General features: G+C 38.4%; 1 protein-coding gene across 1 annotated transcript in view; it reads right to left on the reverse strand.

Annotated features, from left to right (window-relative positions):
- TEK (TEK receptor tyrosine kinase) overlaps positions 1-12,253 on the reverse strand; it is a 126,218-nt gene extending 113,965 nt beyond the window's left edge. Inside the window, exon 1 of the mRNA XM_036738129.1 lies at positions 11,879-12,253. Within this exon, the coding sequence (XP_036594024.1) occupies positions 11,879-11,930 (52 nt within the window). The 5' untranslated portion in view covers positions 11,931-12,253. The remainder of the gene's footprint in view (positions 1-11,878) is intronic.
- Positions 12,254-16,133: the final 3,880 nt, after the last annotated feature.

Below are 16,133 nucleotides of genomic sequence, written 5' to 3' on the forward strand. Positions count from 1 at the left end.
TAGTATACAACTTAGCAACATATACGTGGGTATTTCTACTCTCCTCTTCAATATTCAATTGAAAGCCCTCTTCATCAGAAATACCAGTCTACAGGCAAATATATTTTTCTAGCCTTTAACGGTTCATCTCAGACCAAGAACATATAATTTCTATATTTTACGTTGGAGTATAGAAACCCAAAATACCTTTTTCAGGTATCTTCCAAAGTACCTGCTCAATTTCCAAATCTATCTTTCTCTTTTGTGTATCCTACTTTCAATTTTCAGCTATGATGGAAGCACCACCTATTCCCCTAAGGTCATTCATTTCTTGTTCAAGATTTCAAAATCTCCAATCCCCTAGGTTCCTTCTGGCAATATCACTCGTCCTCGAGTGAATTACCCAAAGTAGGTAGTGGTTGGTGGATTTCACACATCGTAGGATGTTCTGAGTCATCTTCCAGACACCTACCCCAGGAAGACACCATGATTCTCCATCGTTCGTGTCATGGGTGCCTTGATACTGCACCCTCAATTTCTTGTCTCTTCTTCACACGTTTTATGATCTGGAAAAATCAGTCTTCTCGCTATTATTTCTCCATGACACTCCATCTTCTGACTCTGCCTTTGTTCCTGTCTATCCCCTGTACTTGGAACACCTCCTGGCTTCCCTGGCTTCCTTCAAGACTCGGCTCGAGTCGTATCTTCTGTAGGAGGCCCATCTCAGTCCCCGCAGCGCTAGCTTCTTCCCTCTAATGTTACCTCCAGCTTACCCTGCATTTTATAAGCACACAATTATCTGCACGTTGTCTCTTCATCAGAATATGAGGTCCCTAAGGACAGGAATTGTTTTTGCCTTTCTTTGTATCCCTTGTATAATGCCTGGCATGTAGTTTTAGTCATTTTCAGTCATGCCCGACTCTTAGGGTTTTCTTGGCAAAGACACTTCCTTCTCTAGTTCATTTTGCAGATGAGGAAACTGAGGCAAACAGAGTTAAATGACTTGCTCAGGGTCACACAGCCAGTAAGGGTCTGAGGATGGATTTGAACTCAGGAAGATAAGTCAGCCTGACTCCAGGCCCAGTGCTCTAGCTACTGCACCACCTAGCTGCCTTGGCGTATAGTAAGTACTCAGTAAATGTTCTTGAACGACTTATTGACTTCTAACCGGTAGCAAATTATTTTTTTCTTGGTGGTAGCTTGAGGATTTAAGTTATGATTCTTTAGAGCCCAAGACGTTTCTTGTTCCTGAAAGGATTCGGCTCTATCCTGTATAAGAATAGCCTCATATCACTTTTTTTTTAATGGTCCAGAGCTATAATTTCACAGTAGTGAACACTCAGTGAGGAAACCTGACCTACCAATGCAAATACGAGGATACTCTGCAATTTAGAATGTTAGAATGCTGCCTGGGACATTGAAAGTTAAGTGAAATTACATCCCAGATTGCACTATGCCACTATATTAGAGATAGGACTCAAAACCAGATCTTCTGGAATCTAAGACCAGCCCTCTACATGCTATGCCACACTTGTTATACAGCTCCAAAGTTTTAGTGATCCCTTTTTTTTTTGATCCTTTTCTATAACCCATTCTTTTAGCCTCTGATCTCTTAAAATATGTTAAAATTCACCTTTGCTTCTAGATGCTTTTTTCTCCCTTATTTTCTCTTCGAAGTATATTTTCCATTCTTTCAGGGAATCCCTCATTCTACCCCAAAACAATAGAGATGTGCTTCTTTAACCCTCTTATCTTGTTTAGCAGGAAAACCAACTTATACATTAAGCATTTGTACCTGTTATTTGAAACTGGCAAAAAACAAATCATAGCACACTCTCATTGGCCCTTTTTTTGGAAGCAACATTCTTAGTTCCCTACAGTTCTTGTGGCTAACTCCCGTGTCTAGTTGCTGTGGAGAGCTGCCTGGACACCATTCCTGTTGGCTGTGAGCTCAGTCACTGGGAATTCCTGAGACAGGCTTTATTTGTTTTAAAAGGCTTCCCTGACTTTTCTCAAGATCAGACTCTAGTTTGCTCAGCTTGACTTTGACCCATATTTAACACATTCTTGACAAATATCTAACAAACCTAACCTGACTCTCCTTGCCCTCTACTAGATCCTAAGTAGAAATCCAACTTCCAGCTACTTTTAACTTCTAGCTACTTCTTGGCTCTTTGTTTCTCTTTTGGTCTTTCTCTGCTGAGCAGCCTTTCAGAAACTCACTCCTGTCTTATTTTTTCTCCTCTTTAGAGTATTCTATCCTCAGTCTATTCCCAGGAGATCAGATGTTCTTGTCATTGGGATATTTAATGTGAAACATTAGTCAGGTCCTTAGTACACTGAAACTTTATTGAAAGTTGGTGCTATACACTTTATGTGTGTGTATGCTTACACACTAGGATATTTGATTGACTAAGACTCCACCCTTGTTTATAAACATTCTCCTTATGAATCCAGTTAGCCTGACTGTTAGCAAAAATATTGGTTGGTAGGACAGGAATTCTAATGTAACTGATATAACTTGGAGCCCAACCCAGATGCTTGGAACAAGCATTGTCACCAGGGTGGAGTCAAGTTCACTTCTGCAGTGGTTCGCCTTGCAAAGCCCACTACTCTGCAATAAGGTTAAATTAGTTCACTGTCTGACTGCTAGATGGGGGTGAGTGCCTCCCTGGCTCGCAGCAATGTCAATACTGCTTTCCTGAACTCCGCCTATTGTATCTAGAGGAAAGTGGTTTAGCATTGTCTTCCACTGCTCCCCCCAGGAAATATGATATCACGCTCTAACAAAAGCGGGAAAGCTGACAGATCTATTCAGATGGGTGTGACTACCACACACACCTAACTGGTCAAGCCCTGTGGAAAGGGCTGTGACAAGAAAGAGAGCTAACCGTGGCCCTTGAAGGATGAACTGACCATGCCCTCTCAGCACTGTCCAAAAAGATTGCTTTGGTACATTTGATTGTCTTCTTTTGGCATATAGCCCTCTCACAGCCATCAATCAGACCCTGGAGCTATAGACCACAAAAACTCTATTTGCCCTTGTTTAGAGATTTGTGGGAAATGCTAAGCATTCTGCTCCTTCATGGCCCTGTTGCTTCTGAGCCAGCACCCTTTGGAACATGAATAGGAAGATCAGTTTCCTGGAAAACCAAATGGAGGGGCTCAAATGGACCACAGGAAAGTAAAACCAGTTTCATCTAAAGAAGCTGAAGATTCATGAGATGACCAATCCTTTTTTCCTTTTTCACGCATCAAACTATTTCCCAACATAATAGTAATAACATTTATGTTGTTGTTCAGTAGTCATTCAGTAGTATCTGGCTATACATTTTCTTGGGAAAGACACTAGAGTGGTTTGCCATTTCCTTCTCCAGCAGATCCCCACTTTACAGAAGACAAATAGGGGTTAAGTGACTTGCCCAGAGTCACATAGCTAGTAAGTGCCTGAGATCAGATTTGAACTCAGATCTTCATGGCTCCAAGCCCAGTGCTCTAATCCACTCTAATCCACCTAGCTGCCCCTAAATAGCAGTTAGACAAGACTTTAAAATCTACAAAGGGCTTTCTATATATTGTCTCAGTTAATCCTCTCAACTACCTTTCGAGGTTGATGCTGTTATCCCTTTACAGATAAGGATACCGAGGCCGAGGGGTGTTATTTACCTAGGGTCACACATCTAGTAACTGTATGAATCAGGATTTGAACTCAGTCCTTTCTTAGTCCAGGTCTAGTTCTTTACCCACTATGCCATCTAGCCACCAAAGGCCATAAGAAAGAATGGCTTAGATAACAGGTACCAAGAAAATTATTAGCTAGTGGAAATTTTTTTTTCTGTTCTTGTCAATGAGCCAGAAATAATTGTTCACTTTTTATAGTCCCCATAGACTATACTACTTGCACTCACTCCATTAAAAAGGAATCACTTTTCCAATGTAAGGAGTGGACAGATTATACATTGATGCTATCTTGATAACTTCTACACACACACACATGTGTATATAATATATATATACATACACACACACACACATAAGCATATGTCTAAATAGAGTGTATCATACATATCAAATTCTGGTTTTGTCATTTACAACATGTGTACCTCAAACAAATCACTCGACCTTGATATTTTCATGTACAAAATGAGGAAATCAGACTAGATGGCTTTTTGTAGACTTTAAGTCTATGATGCAATCAGTCAAAAAACATTTACTGAGTGCTTACTATATGCTAGGCACTATGCTAAGAGCTGGAGATACAGAGAAAGGGGAAAACTTGGTCCCTCTGAGCCTATAATCCAATGTTATAGCTAATATTTGACAGTGGCCTGATGCTCAGAGGTGTTTTAGTGTCCATAGTCACACTGAAACACAAAAGATGTGACTGAAGCTTTAATCTCATAATTGTGTCTTTTGTTATTGGCTTGATAAATTATACTGTTCACACATGATAAGTGGGAAGGGGAGAAATTTGGACAATTAATTCATCATTTATCATTGATCATTAACTAACCCCCTCATGCTCATTTTGAACTTATGAGCTATACTAAAACTCAAATGTGGCTGAAAAAGCCATAAGTTGACCAGCTAGCCCTGAATCCTTAAAATACAGGATTCTTTTGAATGGAAAGGGGAAGTATGTAGCTTTTTCCTGGGTACACAAGTGCTTTCCTGCACTTAAGCCACTATACGATGAGGAAAGGAAGATGAAGGGAATAAGCATTTATACAGTACCCATTATATATCAGGCACTGTGTTAAGTGCTTTTATCTCATATTATCTCATTGGACTTTCACAAATACTCTGTGGTGCTATTATCATCTTTATTTTACAGATGAGTAAACTGAGGCAAACAGAGGTTAAATGAATTATCCAGGGTCCTACAGCTAATAAGTGTCTGAGACCAGATTTGAACTCAGGTCTTCCTGTCTCCAGGTTCAGCATTCTATCCACTGGGCTACCGAGTGTAGATTCCTATGGGGGCAAAGTTAGTTAGAAAAAACTTTATAGAAGGCGTGGATCTTGAATTGGACTTTGAAGGAAGATAAAGATTTGGACGAGTGTTGGAATTCTAAAGGCCCCGAGCAAACAACATGAACAAAAAGCACAGAGGTCAGAATACTCAAAACAATTTTACTAGGTGGGTAAGGAGACTAGCCAGATTAGAGTGGAGGGGCCATATGGTAGATAGATTAGATAAGAAAGAGGAAGCCAGTTTATAGAGGGCTTTGAATCCAAGGATGGAGAGTTTGAGTTAACAGATAATAGGGAGGTCACTTTAGTTCCTCGATCAAGGAAATGACAAGTAAAGCTTACAAGGTAGATTAACCCAGCTGCAGTGAGGTGGGCACTACTCTGTTAGTGTGAGGGTCCAGGCATCTTTACACTCAAATCCTGAGGCTAAAATGTCAGAATTATTCACTGTGCCTTGGAGAAGTCTAGGAAATATGTGCATCATCTAGAGAGAAAATTTCTTCTTAGAGCCTGCATTTTTGTTTTGTCAGACACATGATATGTCTCTGACACATGTTTGTATCACTCTGAACTTACACAATGACAATATGTGTATTTACAAATATGTATTCTTTTCTCCCAAGGCGGAGTTACATTATAGTGTAAAATTGAGTGTGATGATTAGTTCTTATTCATGAAACATACTTGATTCGAGTTGTTTCCAAGTCTTTTCTAATCCTAGATGAATGTCCCTAGATAGGCTCCAGACCCCTCACCATTCCAGATATTCTTCTCTTAGCCCACCTTATTCTGCTAAAGGTGGTGTGCTCAGAATTGGACATTATACTCCAAATGTAGTCTGATTGACCAAGAGTGATGTGGGACTATTATCTCCCTTAATTAGGACAATATTCTTGGAAAAAATGGAGCCTAAGCTTGTATTAACATTTTTAACCGCTCTATCAAATATTAACTTCTATTGAGATTGAGAACAAATGCCCCTAAATAAGCTGTTATCAATAAGTTTTCCCCATCCTATTTGTGGTCAGAAGGTTGGTTTCCATAGCAACTCACAAAGACCATTCAGGAAGGCATAGAGAGATTTCAATTTGCCTTGGTGGAGGGATAAAAATTAACTCACATTTATACATTTGCAAGGCCTTTTATATGTGTTATGTATATATGTGAGGAAGGTAATATTAGTATTCCCCTTTGACAGATGAAGAAACTGAGGCCCCAAGGGTGACTTGCCCAGGGTAACGTATTTAGTAAGCAAATGAGTCAGGATTCAAACCTAACTCAAAAGCCGAGCATTCTATCCACTATGCCACACTAAGGAAACAACCATATTGATGAAATCACAGATATTTTGAAGCATCGTTGCATATTCATGTGACTGGTGCTCTTAAGAAACTTACTAAAGTGCCAATTACGTAAGTATGCTCTTCAAAAGATGCAGGCATATACACTAAGGCTACCACTCTGTCGGCAAAGACAGCGACAGCAACACAAATCCACATTACCTACCCAGTAAACAAGGTCAGAAAGAATCAACAAAGCAAGGATGACATGTGGACCACTATGTTAAAGCCAACATACACCTCTTTGGGAGTGGATTTAACATATTATAAATAGGAGAAGTTTTTAGGCATGCAAACATTTATAATCTTCTGGGGGTGTTTTTGATTGTTTTGCCTTTCTTCTCATATAACATTCCAGCTACTGTCTCCAAACCTTAGCACAGGCTGTCCCTATGACTGGAAACATTTCCTCCTTATTCCCATTTCTTAGAATCCCTGGTTTCTTTCAAAGTTCAGATGAAATGCTACTTCCAACATGAGGCCTTTATAACCTCCTGATTCACCTACTCTCCCTCTCAAAACAATCTTGTATTTATTTTATATATATTTAACATAAATACTTACATGTGTGAATGTTATCTTTCCTGATAGAATATAAGCTCATTGAGGGCAAGACTAATTAATTTTTGTCTTTGTATTCCCAGTGCCTGACACAGAGCAGGTACTCCACAAATGTTTGTTGATCAATTGAGCTTGCATACTCGCTTTTTTCATTTTCATTTCTTGCATATTTTGTGTATATATTTAAATACTTGTGCTTTGCAGTGGATGGTGATATAAAAGTTGTACTTTAAAAATGCAAAGGTAGGCAGGCCTTTACATTTTTTTGTTTCAGCTCTTCATTTAAGTTTGTTGAAATTTTTTTTAAAATTCTGATTCAGATGTAGAGGCAGCTAGGTGGCACAATGGCTAGAGTACTGGACATAGAATCAGGAACACCCGAGTTCGAGTGTCAGTTACTACCTGTATGACCTTGAGCAACTCACTTGACTTCCATTGACCTCAGTTTCCTCATCTGTAAAATGAGGATATTGTTATTATCATTATTGTTATTCCCCTCCTAGAAGTTGTTATGAGGAAAAAATGAGACAATATTTGTGAAATGCTTAGTACAGTGCTTGGCACATAGGAAGTACTTATATAAATATTAGCTACCATTTTGATAATTATCATACAATATATGGTGGCATAGTGGGAAAAGATGTGAGTTCAACTTCTGTACCTGATATCTATGCTTATTTGTTTGCTTCATTCTTTTTTATTTGGAATTTAGCACATGCCCCCAAAAAATCCATATAAAAAGTGGAACAGAAAAAGAGGATTAGATGTGAAAGAGAATCTCTATTCATAGTTTGCCTCTTAAAAGTATATAATAAATGCGATACTTGACTTTCAAAGCTGTCCTGTTCATTTCCTTCTGCATTTCTATCTTTTCTCTTGGGTGCATTTACTAAAACAGCTTCAATGACTTTTTCTTTCCTTTCTTCTTTGTTTAGGCAATATTATCTCAAGCTCCTCTCCCAACTGCTTAGCTGACTTTTATCTTTCCTTATTTTGTTCCACCCATAAACTTGATAAACATGCCTTCTATTTTTTTTTCTAAGAAAGGGTTTACAAAAGCATTTAAAAAATTACAAAAAACAAAGAAACAAAAAGACAGATTAAAGAATAGGACTCTTGCTGGAGTGTCACTCAATACCTCCCTTCAGGTTGACTTGAGACCGTTATTCAAGAAAAACAGAAAAAAAAATTTCTTTTCATTTTGCTGATTGTTTTTTTCCTGTAAGGAAGGCAAGCTGATAAACAACTGAGAAATTGATGCGTTTCTTGGAGTTGATTTGCAAGGTTGGATTAGAGAAGCAAACTTTGATGTCCTTAATTTCAACTAGGTAGGCCATCAGTAGAATGTAGGTTGCAAAATGGGGTCTGTTGCCATTAGATGAATTTAAAGTTGAATATGCTTTTTTGTGACTCATAAAATCCAGATCATAAATATTCATGGCGGTACAAGTGAGGAAATTCATCTGAGGTCAATTACTCAACACAGCAAATCTATCTCAGAACCTAGCTTTACTAAGGTCACTTTTGTTTTTAATTTCTCAAACCCCAGGAGAGAGGTCCTAGTTTAGTTATAACTATGTTCTATAAGTGCCACCCCAAAGGGTGAATACCATTCTTTAAAAAAATAAAAGAGTAATAACAATTCTCCAAACATGCCTCAAAATATACTTACTTGTGGAAATCATCCAGGATAGAATCTTTGGTATTGTTTTTGACTCCTCCTTTTCCCTTTCCCTCCCCATCAAATCAATCACCAAAGTTTGTTGATTCTTCTTCCCAAATCTCTAATGTTTATCTCCACCTATTTCAAATGCTACTACCTTAGTTCAAACCTTGCTAGTTTTCATCTATGTTATTGCTATAGTCTGTAATACTGCAGAACTTCTTGGAAGAGATCTGTAACTACTAATATCGCCTAAGAAATTTGGCCTGACTATCCACACAGGAAAAATAAAGTGGATGAAAAATGTCATTTTCCCAAATGTATTTAGATGGAAACCTAAAGAGCTTGTCCTTAAATATGTATATCTGAGACAGAGAATGGACAATGAGTTGGGCCTAGAGCTAAAAATGGAGGAGAGTAGACATAATTGTTTTTAGGAAGTGAAAAAAGTCCTTTAACATCCTCAAACTTTCCATGGAAACAAAGGGCCATCTTTTAGATATTCTACCAGCATTGCTTTGTGGCAGCAAGTCATGGAATATAACAGTTTCTAAAAGGTTAAAAATAAATATGACACAGATGGCAATGTAGGGGTCCATGGTAGGAGTAAGCAAGCTGCAATATATTAACCAATAAGGAACTTCAAAGAACAATAGCAAAGATGTATTCAGGGAAATGTATGACAGGAAAGAATCTTCAGGAGCAACACAAAAGGTGGGCAACTAAAATATCCCACTGATACGCTTACAATGTCAGGAGAAAGTGAAGAAGGCCTCCCAAATGTTGGGTGGGTCCCAAAGTTTAACTTAGGAAAGGACATGGACAAGGGTCTTACAAAATGGGAGGCCCTAGATGGCTTGTGATGTGTGCCATTGTAGGAAACTCCCAGATTCATGAGATAACACAATCATTTCAGTGTTGGAGCATTGCTGTGGTCTCCTCACTGGTCTCAGTGCTTCCCATCTCTCTCCAGTCTAATCCATTTTACACATCGCTTCCTAAATCACAGCTCTTGTTGTCAATACAGACATGTATCAGTGTGATGAGGGCTTGATCCAGGGATGTTGATCAACTGAATCCCCACAATCCACTTCATGAAATTAAAGGATATAAAGGATAAATAAGAAAAACAATGAGATGTATGGATTCACCTCTTGAGTTTTCAGTGACTTAAATCTGCAGCATGAAATTCCAGTTGACCCATTTGTACTTAAAAAAAAAAAATTATTCCCCTTTCACTAACAAGTTGGAGAATAGCCCAGAAGGGGACTACACAATTCTGTAAGTGGGAGTTCAAAGCCTTCTAAACTTGTCTCCCATAACAGTTCCTATATATCTTATTTATGCTGCACACCAACAAAACCACACACCATTTCCAGGGGATAGCCAGTGCTTTCCCCATATCCATATTTTTGCTCCTATTTTCCTCTATGTAGAATGCTTTTTCCTTTCCATAAACCCAGCTGACTAACTTTTTACCTTTTCTTCAGGGCCCAATGCAAAAGCTACCCCTTCTATGAAACTTTCTCTGGTTGCTCTAGTTGAAGAGATTTTACCATCCTTTAATATGAAAGAACACATTCTCTGAAGATTTCTGTCTCCTTTCACTTTTTATCTTTTATCATAGTTGTTTGCATACAGGTTTCCTCCTATTAGACTGAAAGTTTCTTAAAGGTAAGAACTATGTCTAATTGATCTTTGCCTTACCCAGGGTGCCTAGCACTATTCCTTGATCATAGTCGACCTAGAGTTCCTAATTTGAAGTCCAGGGATAGATTTCAGGAAGTGTTCGAACATGTCTGGGGAAAAAAAGAACCCTATACTTTTATTTTCACTAAATGTTGGTTTTCATTGTAATCCTATGCATTTCATTTTATACATTTAAAATCATCAATCTGGGATGGGAGGGGGTGGGGAGAGGTATAGGTTTCTCTAAACTACCAAGGAGGTCCATCATATAGAAAAGTTTAAGAATTTTTCTAGCTGATGTTCAAATTTTTTTAAACTGATACTCTCAGAGGGGGAAGAAGGTAATAGTGATTGGGGCTTTGAAGATGTGAATTGTCATAACACATGGCCATCATTGTTTATAACATCTAAGGATCAAAGATTCTGAGTATGACTGTAAGAATATGACATTTAACCTGTGTATATAAACAAGCTGATGTAAATACACATATATTACATGATATATTACATATCATATAATAATATAATATAAAATCATATTTTGTATATGAGTATATATACGTATATATGCCTATATGTTTACATAGACTTTTTTTCTTCATGAATTGATAATTTTCTTTGTTAATGCCTTTTGATTTTTCCTAAAATTTCAGCTAAAATCCTAAAAATTATTCATCAAAAGTGAATTCAAAAAAATAGAGAAATAAATTATAATGTCATCTCTTTGGTACAATTTCTATTCCCACATGGTAACTTTCAATTCTATAAAATTTCTTTTTTTTCCTACTCTACTTCTCATTTTCAGAAAGAAGAAAAATTACTGAGGTTTATAATATGTGTGATTTGCCCGCCAGATTTCCCTTGTTCTTTTCTGGCAGTTTGTGCGGGCAACTTGGTGTGCAGAGACAGGCAAATAGCTTAAGGATGTGAGCACCTAATGTAGTTCATTTGGAAAATCCAGGTTAAAAAAAATAACAACGAATCTTTTTTTTTTTTAAGGCAATGTGTTTGCCCTTCTCTTTTAAGTTTTCTGGATAATTGCCCAAATTTTCACTCTAATCTGTATAGACAGTCCGTGAATTGTTATAAATTTAAGTGTGGATTTTTTCATTCTTTTAAATGAAAACTTTATAAACTTCCATCGCCAAAAACCAAAACCAATTTCTAACTGATGTCTTGGTCAAATATACAGAAATAAACAGAAACCCTGGAGCTAATAATTTCTATGCATATTTGATGATTATAACTTTCTCTGCCTTAAGTCAGTTGTCATTTTGCTCAGAATGGAATTCAAATTATTTTTACATTTATCACTGAAGATTTTCTTTTTCCACATCTCAAGGTCCTGTAAGAGGCAAGTAGATGCATCTTTAACTAAAAGATTGCAAAAGCGGTTATTGGGAAAGCTATGTAACATTAGCTGAGTTTATTCAAAGGACCAAAAACAACACTATCTATTATAACCCTGGGAATTCATCACAGAAATTAACTGGTGTGATAAATGTTTTACATTTTAGTATCACCAATTTTATTAAAAACTTGAAATGTAACAGAAAGCTGGTACAGCCTTCAGATACTTCCAGCTAAATTAGTGAGGGGACAATTGAAAATCTAATTCAGTGGGAGTGTTCCAGGAAAATTCAACAGTTCTCTAAGTAAAGACAAACCTTACCTGAAATGATCAGGCTGACACCATAAAGAATTAATCCAGCTAAAGAGTCCATGCTTTTCCGAATCTCTCCATCCAGTTTCCACAGCCACACATGGGTTCCCAATGATCCTTTTACCAATCCTGGTCTTTGTGACTTTCCACAGGCATATTCTAGTCAGTCTTGTTTACACGTTAGAGGCAAGAAAGAGAAGCACTGGAGCATGCTGTAACAGTCTCATTGCTGTCTGAGCACAGGGAGTTGAAGTTCCTTTTTCCTGTTTCCTTTGTAGATTAGGATAGGAAAGGCTGGATCTTAAAGGCAATTGGTATCAGCAGGACTGGGAGGCTTTGCAAGCCCTGTCCATCTCGCAATACATCAAACCACTTCTCTGCTCCTACTCCTGGGGTAGAAGATTGTATTTAGAGAACCAGTGATGGGTCACGGTCAGCATTGTCAGAAACAATGGGACCATCCTCTGGTAGGCAGGATACTGAAAATAACAAACCCTCCACCTATGTATGGTATGTGATGATGGTCATCTCTTCCCCAATTGTTCACTGTTCCCAAAGGGCCTTACTGTTCACTTAGCTCCCTGGCAAAGGGTTTTTTTGGGTGTGGTGAACATGTTTTGCTTTTGTTTCTCTTTTGACTCCACATGGTTTAAATTTTAAAAGAAGTTTTATATGATGAGACCATGGAATCCTATCTGAATTTAATGTAATTATCATTGGTGGAGATATTAGTCTGGGTAGCCCTGTAGATTAGCTCCAAAATTTGTGTGACCCACAAAGCTTCCCATTTCTCCCTATAACTGGCTGATGGCATAGGAATCGTAGGATTTGGAGCTGGATGGAGCTTTAGAGACCATCTGGTTCAACCCAAATAACCCAAAGAATTATGGTATGCCCAGCATGCCCAAGAGGTCACTCATGTAGTAACAGAACTAGGTTCAAAACTCTGTTCTCTAACTCCAAAGCCTGCCTGCTTTCTACAATGCCACAGTGCCCATTAATCAGATATTTTATCTGTTGGAAAAATGCTTAAGGATACCAGTACTGTAAGCTGTATTTTAAATCTTCATTAAAATTCATTTGTGGCTGGCTTAATTTCCTTCAGGTCCGGGAACAAAGTAATTTGTGTGATTGAATTTTGTGGTTATGAGCCACTATTTTCTAAGGAAATCCAAAATCAGTTACAAACATACAAAAAAAGAGTCCATATGAATGAATGAATGAATAAAAATTGAGTGATTATAATTTCAAAGCACTGTTCTAAGTGCTGGGTATACACACAGAAAAACAAGACAGTTCCTGCTATCAAAGGATCTCACATTCAAATGTAGGAGACAACACATACAGGAGGTTTCAGCGGTGTTAGAAGGAGGGATCAAACATTACTAAGTACCTACTATGTTCCAGACACTGTGGTAAGCATTTTACAAATATTATCTTATTTGATCCTCACAAGAACCCTAGGAGTAAATGCTATTCTATTATCCCCATTTTATAGTTGAGGAAACTGAGGCAGAAAAAGGTTAAGTGAGTTGCCCAGGGTCACACAGCTAGGAAGTGTTTGAGGCCCTATTTGGAGTCAGGTCCTCCTGACTTCTAGGACCAGAATTCTATCTATTTTACCATATACTACCATAGCCTGTAAGATGTAATCGCGAAGCAGATGGTAGCACAATACCTTTAGTGTTATTTTCATTGATCAAACTATATCTGTTTATAATGATGAATTATTTAAAAAGGCTAAGGTGACCAAAACACCTTTTCCCAGTCTTCAATAGCTGTGGCTGCTGAGGAGGTAGAGGATGTAGTACCTAAAGAAGTCACATCTCCACAAGGGTTTTCTCCTGGAAGATGGTCAAGAGGGCCAGGCTGGTAGCAGGATTGATGATCCAGAGGATATCATTATTCCTGGGGCTCTTAGGCTTACCTGTCCATTGGTATCAGCTGGTTCAATGTTAGTGGTGGTAGGGATGGCTGGCTTACTCTGTTCTAGGGCTATTCCCTTCAATGATAACTGTGCCCTCTGCAGTAGAAACCTGTTGTCTGGGGGGGCACTGAAATTCCTAGGGCTTTTGAGCTCTGAGTCCTGGGCTATTTCTACTTCATTTTAAGGGGAAATGGTGGTTAAGGTGGTAGTGGTTGTTTGACTCATCTGCCATATGTTGTTTCCTGTCTCTTCCTCAGGATGCCTTGCTGCTTCAGCTAGGCTGGCTTGCCTGTACTTTTGGTGGTGGTTAGTCAGAGATAGGAACATCAAAACATAGCTTAAAATTTGATTGGTAATATGTGAACAGAAGGAATAGAGTCAAAAAGTAAATACATCTGCCTATTTGGATATTTAAAATAAAAACACTTAGTGAAAGCAGGAATGACAATCTTAGCCTGATGATAAAATAGTATTTCCATAATATACCTTGGAGAATGATAAGGATGCCCACAACTTAAGGGGGCAGAAAATATGTAGGATAAATAAGGCATATGCTACATTAAGCTCTTTATGCCTCTTCTTTTCACACTCACCAAAGCAAGGTTAAGGAAAGTTAGGTAAAGGAAGTTAACACACTATGAAATTGTGCCTGAGGTAAATTCTGGGGCTTTGCTTAGGGTGCTGGGACCCTAAGGAGCAAATGAAGTACCTAAATTTACACTAACAATATTTCTACCGTACTTTCCAAGAGCAATTCAAAGAATGTGCAAATGTTTGCAATGTGCATCTTTATAACATTTATGAAAGGTTAGGAGGTCAGAAGTGTGCTCCCTATTTTAAGGATAAGGGAACTGAAACGTCCTGAGATGAGCTGGCTCTAAGCCACATAGGGAGGCAGTGGAAGGACTTAGAAATAAACAAACCCTAGGACTCCTGCCTCCTAGCCCCTGTTCTATCCACTAGGCCAAGTTTCCTTTGTTTGTTTTTTCATATGCCAACAAGGAAGTAAATTTTATTAACACTCCCTAGCACTGGTCAAGTTCTTTAGAGCCTGAACGTTTTATCATGCTCCCTCTTCTGAAATCTTCCAGAAATTCTCCAAAAGGGTTTTGTATGTTTGATGAATAATACTGATGGTTATTAGCAATATTATAGCATTTACTTAAGAACCTAAGGATGTCTTCTTGGACGTTAGAAATCATTCTCTACCATGTGACAGCTAAATCATTTGTGGGAGGGGAAGGTAATTAATGAAGAATATAGTCAGCTTTCCCCTGGCTTCCTGCCTCACAAATCTACAAAGTGTAGAAAATGTGCCAAGATGCGATAATATGAATGTCACCCTTCAACCTTTAAGGAAATCAATTCCATAGCCAGAGCACTGAAAGTCACTGGATCAGAGATCATGACAAATTTTTCAGGGAAAGGGAGAAGGATCATTGGCTCATAGATGTAGTGCTGGAAAGGACCTCAGTCCAAACCCTTTGTTTTGCTGATGAGGAAACTAAGGCTCAGGGAGGTTAAATGATTTGTTTAATGTCACACAGTAAATAAGCACCAGAAGCAAGATTTGAACCCTGGTCCTTTGCCCACAGAACCAGTGCCATTTTCCAATTTTTATGCTTGGGAGATGACACAACCATCACTGTCTTAAAACAGCAAGCTGATTATAGACATTGTTAAGAAGGTGCTATTTCCTGAAAGATCCAACTGGGAATCATTCTGGATTGGTTCTGGCATAACAGTAACAACCCATGCCCACTTGGAATCATGTAATATTTTCCTACAAACAACATTTGCTGAATAACCACTCTACATTTGCATTACACCTGCTGCATTACACTCTGCTACTAACAGAGATCAATCTGTTGTTCCACTCTCATTGAATGTACGCACATGTGCATGTGCATATGCACATTCACACAGCAGGGCAAGCAGTGGAATAGATGTGATGGTGGAAGGTGGTTGTTGTTTTTCAGTTGTTTTTCAGGTATGTCTGACTCTTTGTGACTCCATTTGGAGTTTTCTTGGCAAAGATACTGGAGTGGTTTGCCATTTCCTTCTCCAGCTCATTTTACAGATGAGGAAACTGAGGCAAACTGGATTAAGTGACTTGCCTATTGTCACACAGTTAGTAAGTGTCTGATGCCATATTTGAACTCAGGAAGATGAGTCTTCCTGACTCCAGGCCCAGCTCTCTATCCACTCTGTGCCACCTAATTGCCCATGGTGGGAGGTGGGAGGAACTTAATAAACTCTGTCCCCCATGCCCGGAATGTTCTTCCTCCTCATCTCCATCTCCTGGCTTCCCTGGCTTCTTCTTTCAAATTCCAACTA

This window comes from Trichosurus vulpecula, chromosome 9 (assembly GCF_011100635.1).
Source record: "Trichosurus vulpecula isolate mTriVul1 chromosome 9, mTriVul1.pri, whole genome shotgun sequence".
Lineage (NCBI taxonomy): Eukaryota > Metazoa > Chordata > Mammalia > Diprotodontia > Phalangeridae > Trichosurus > Trichosurus vulpecula.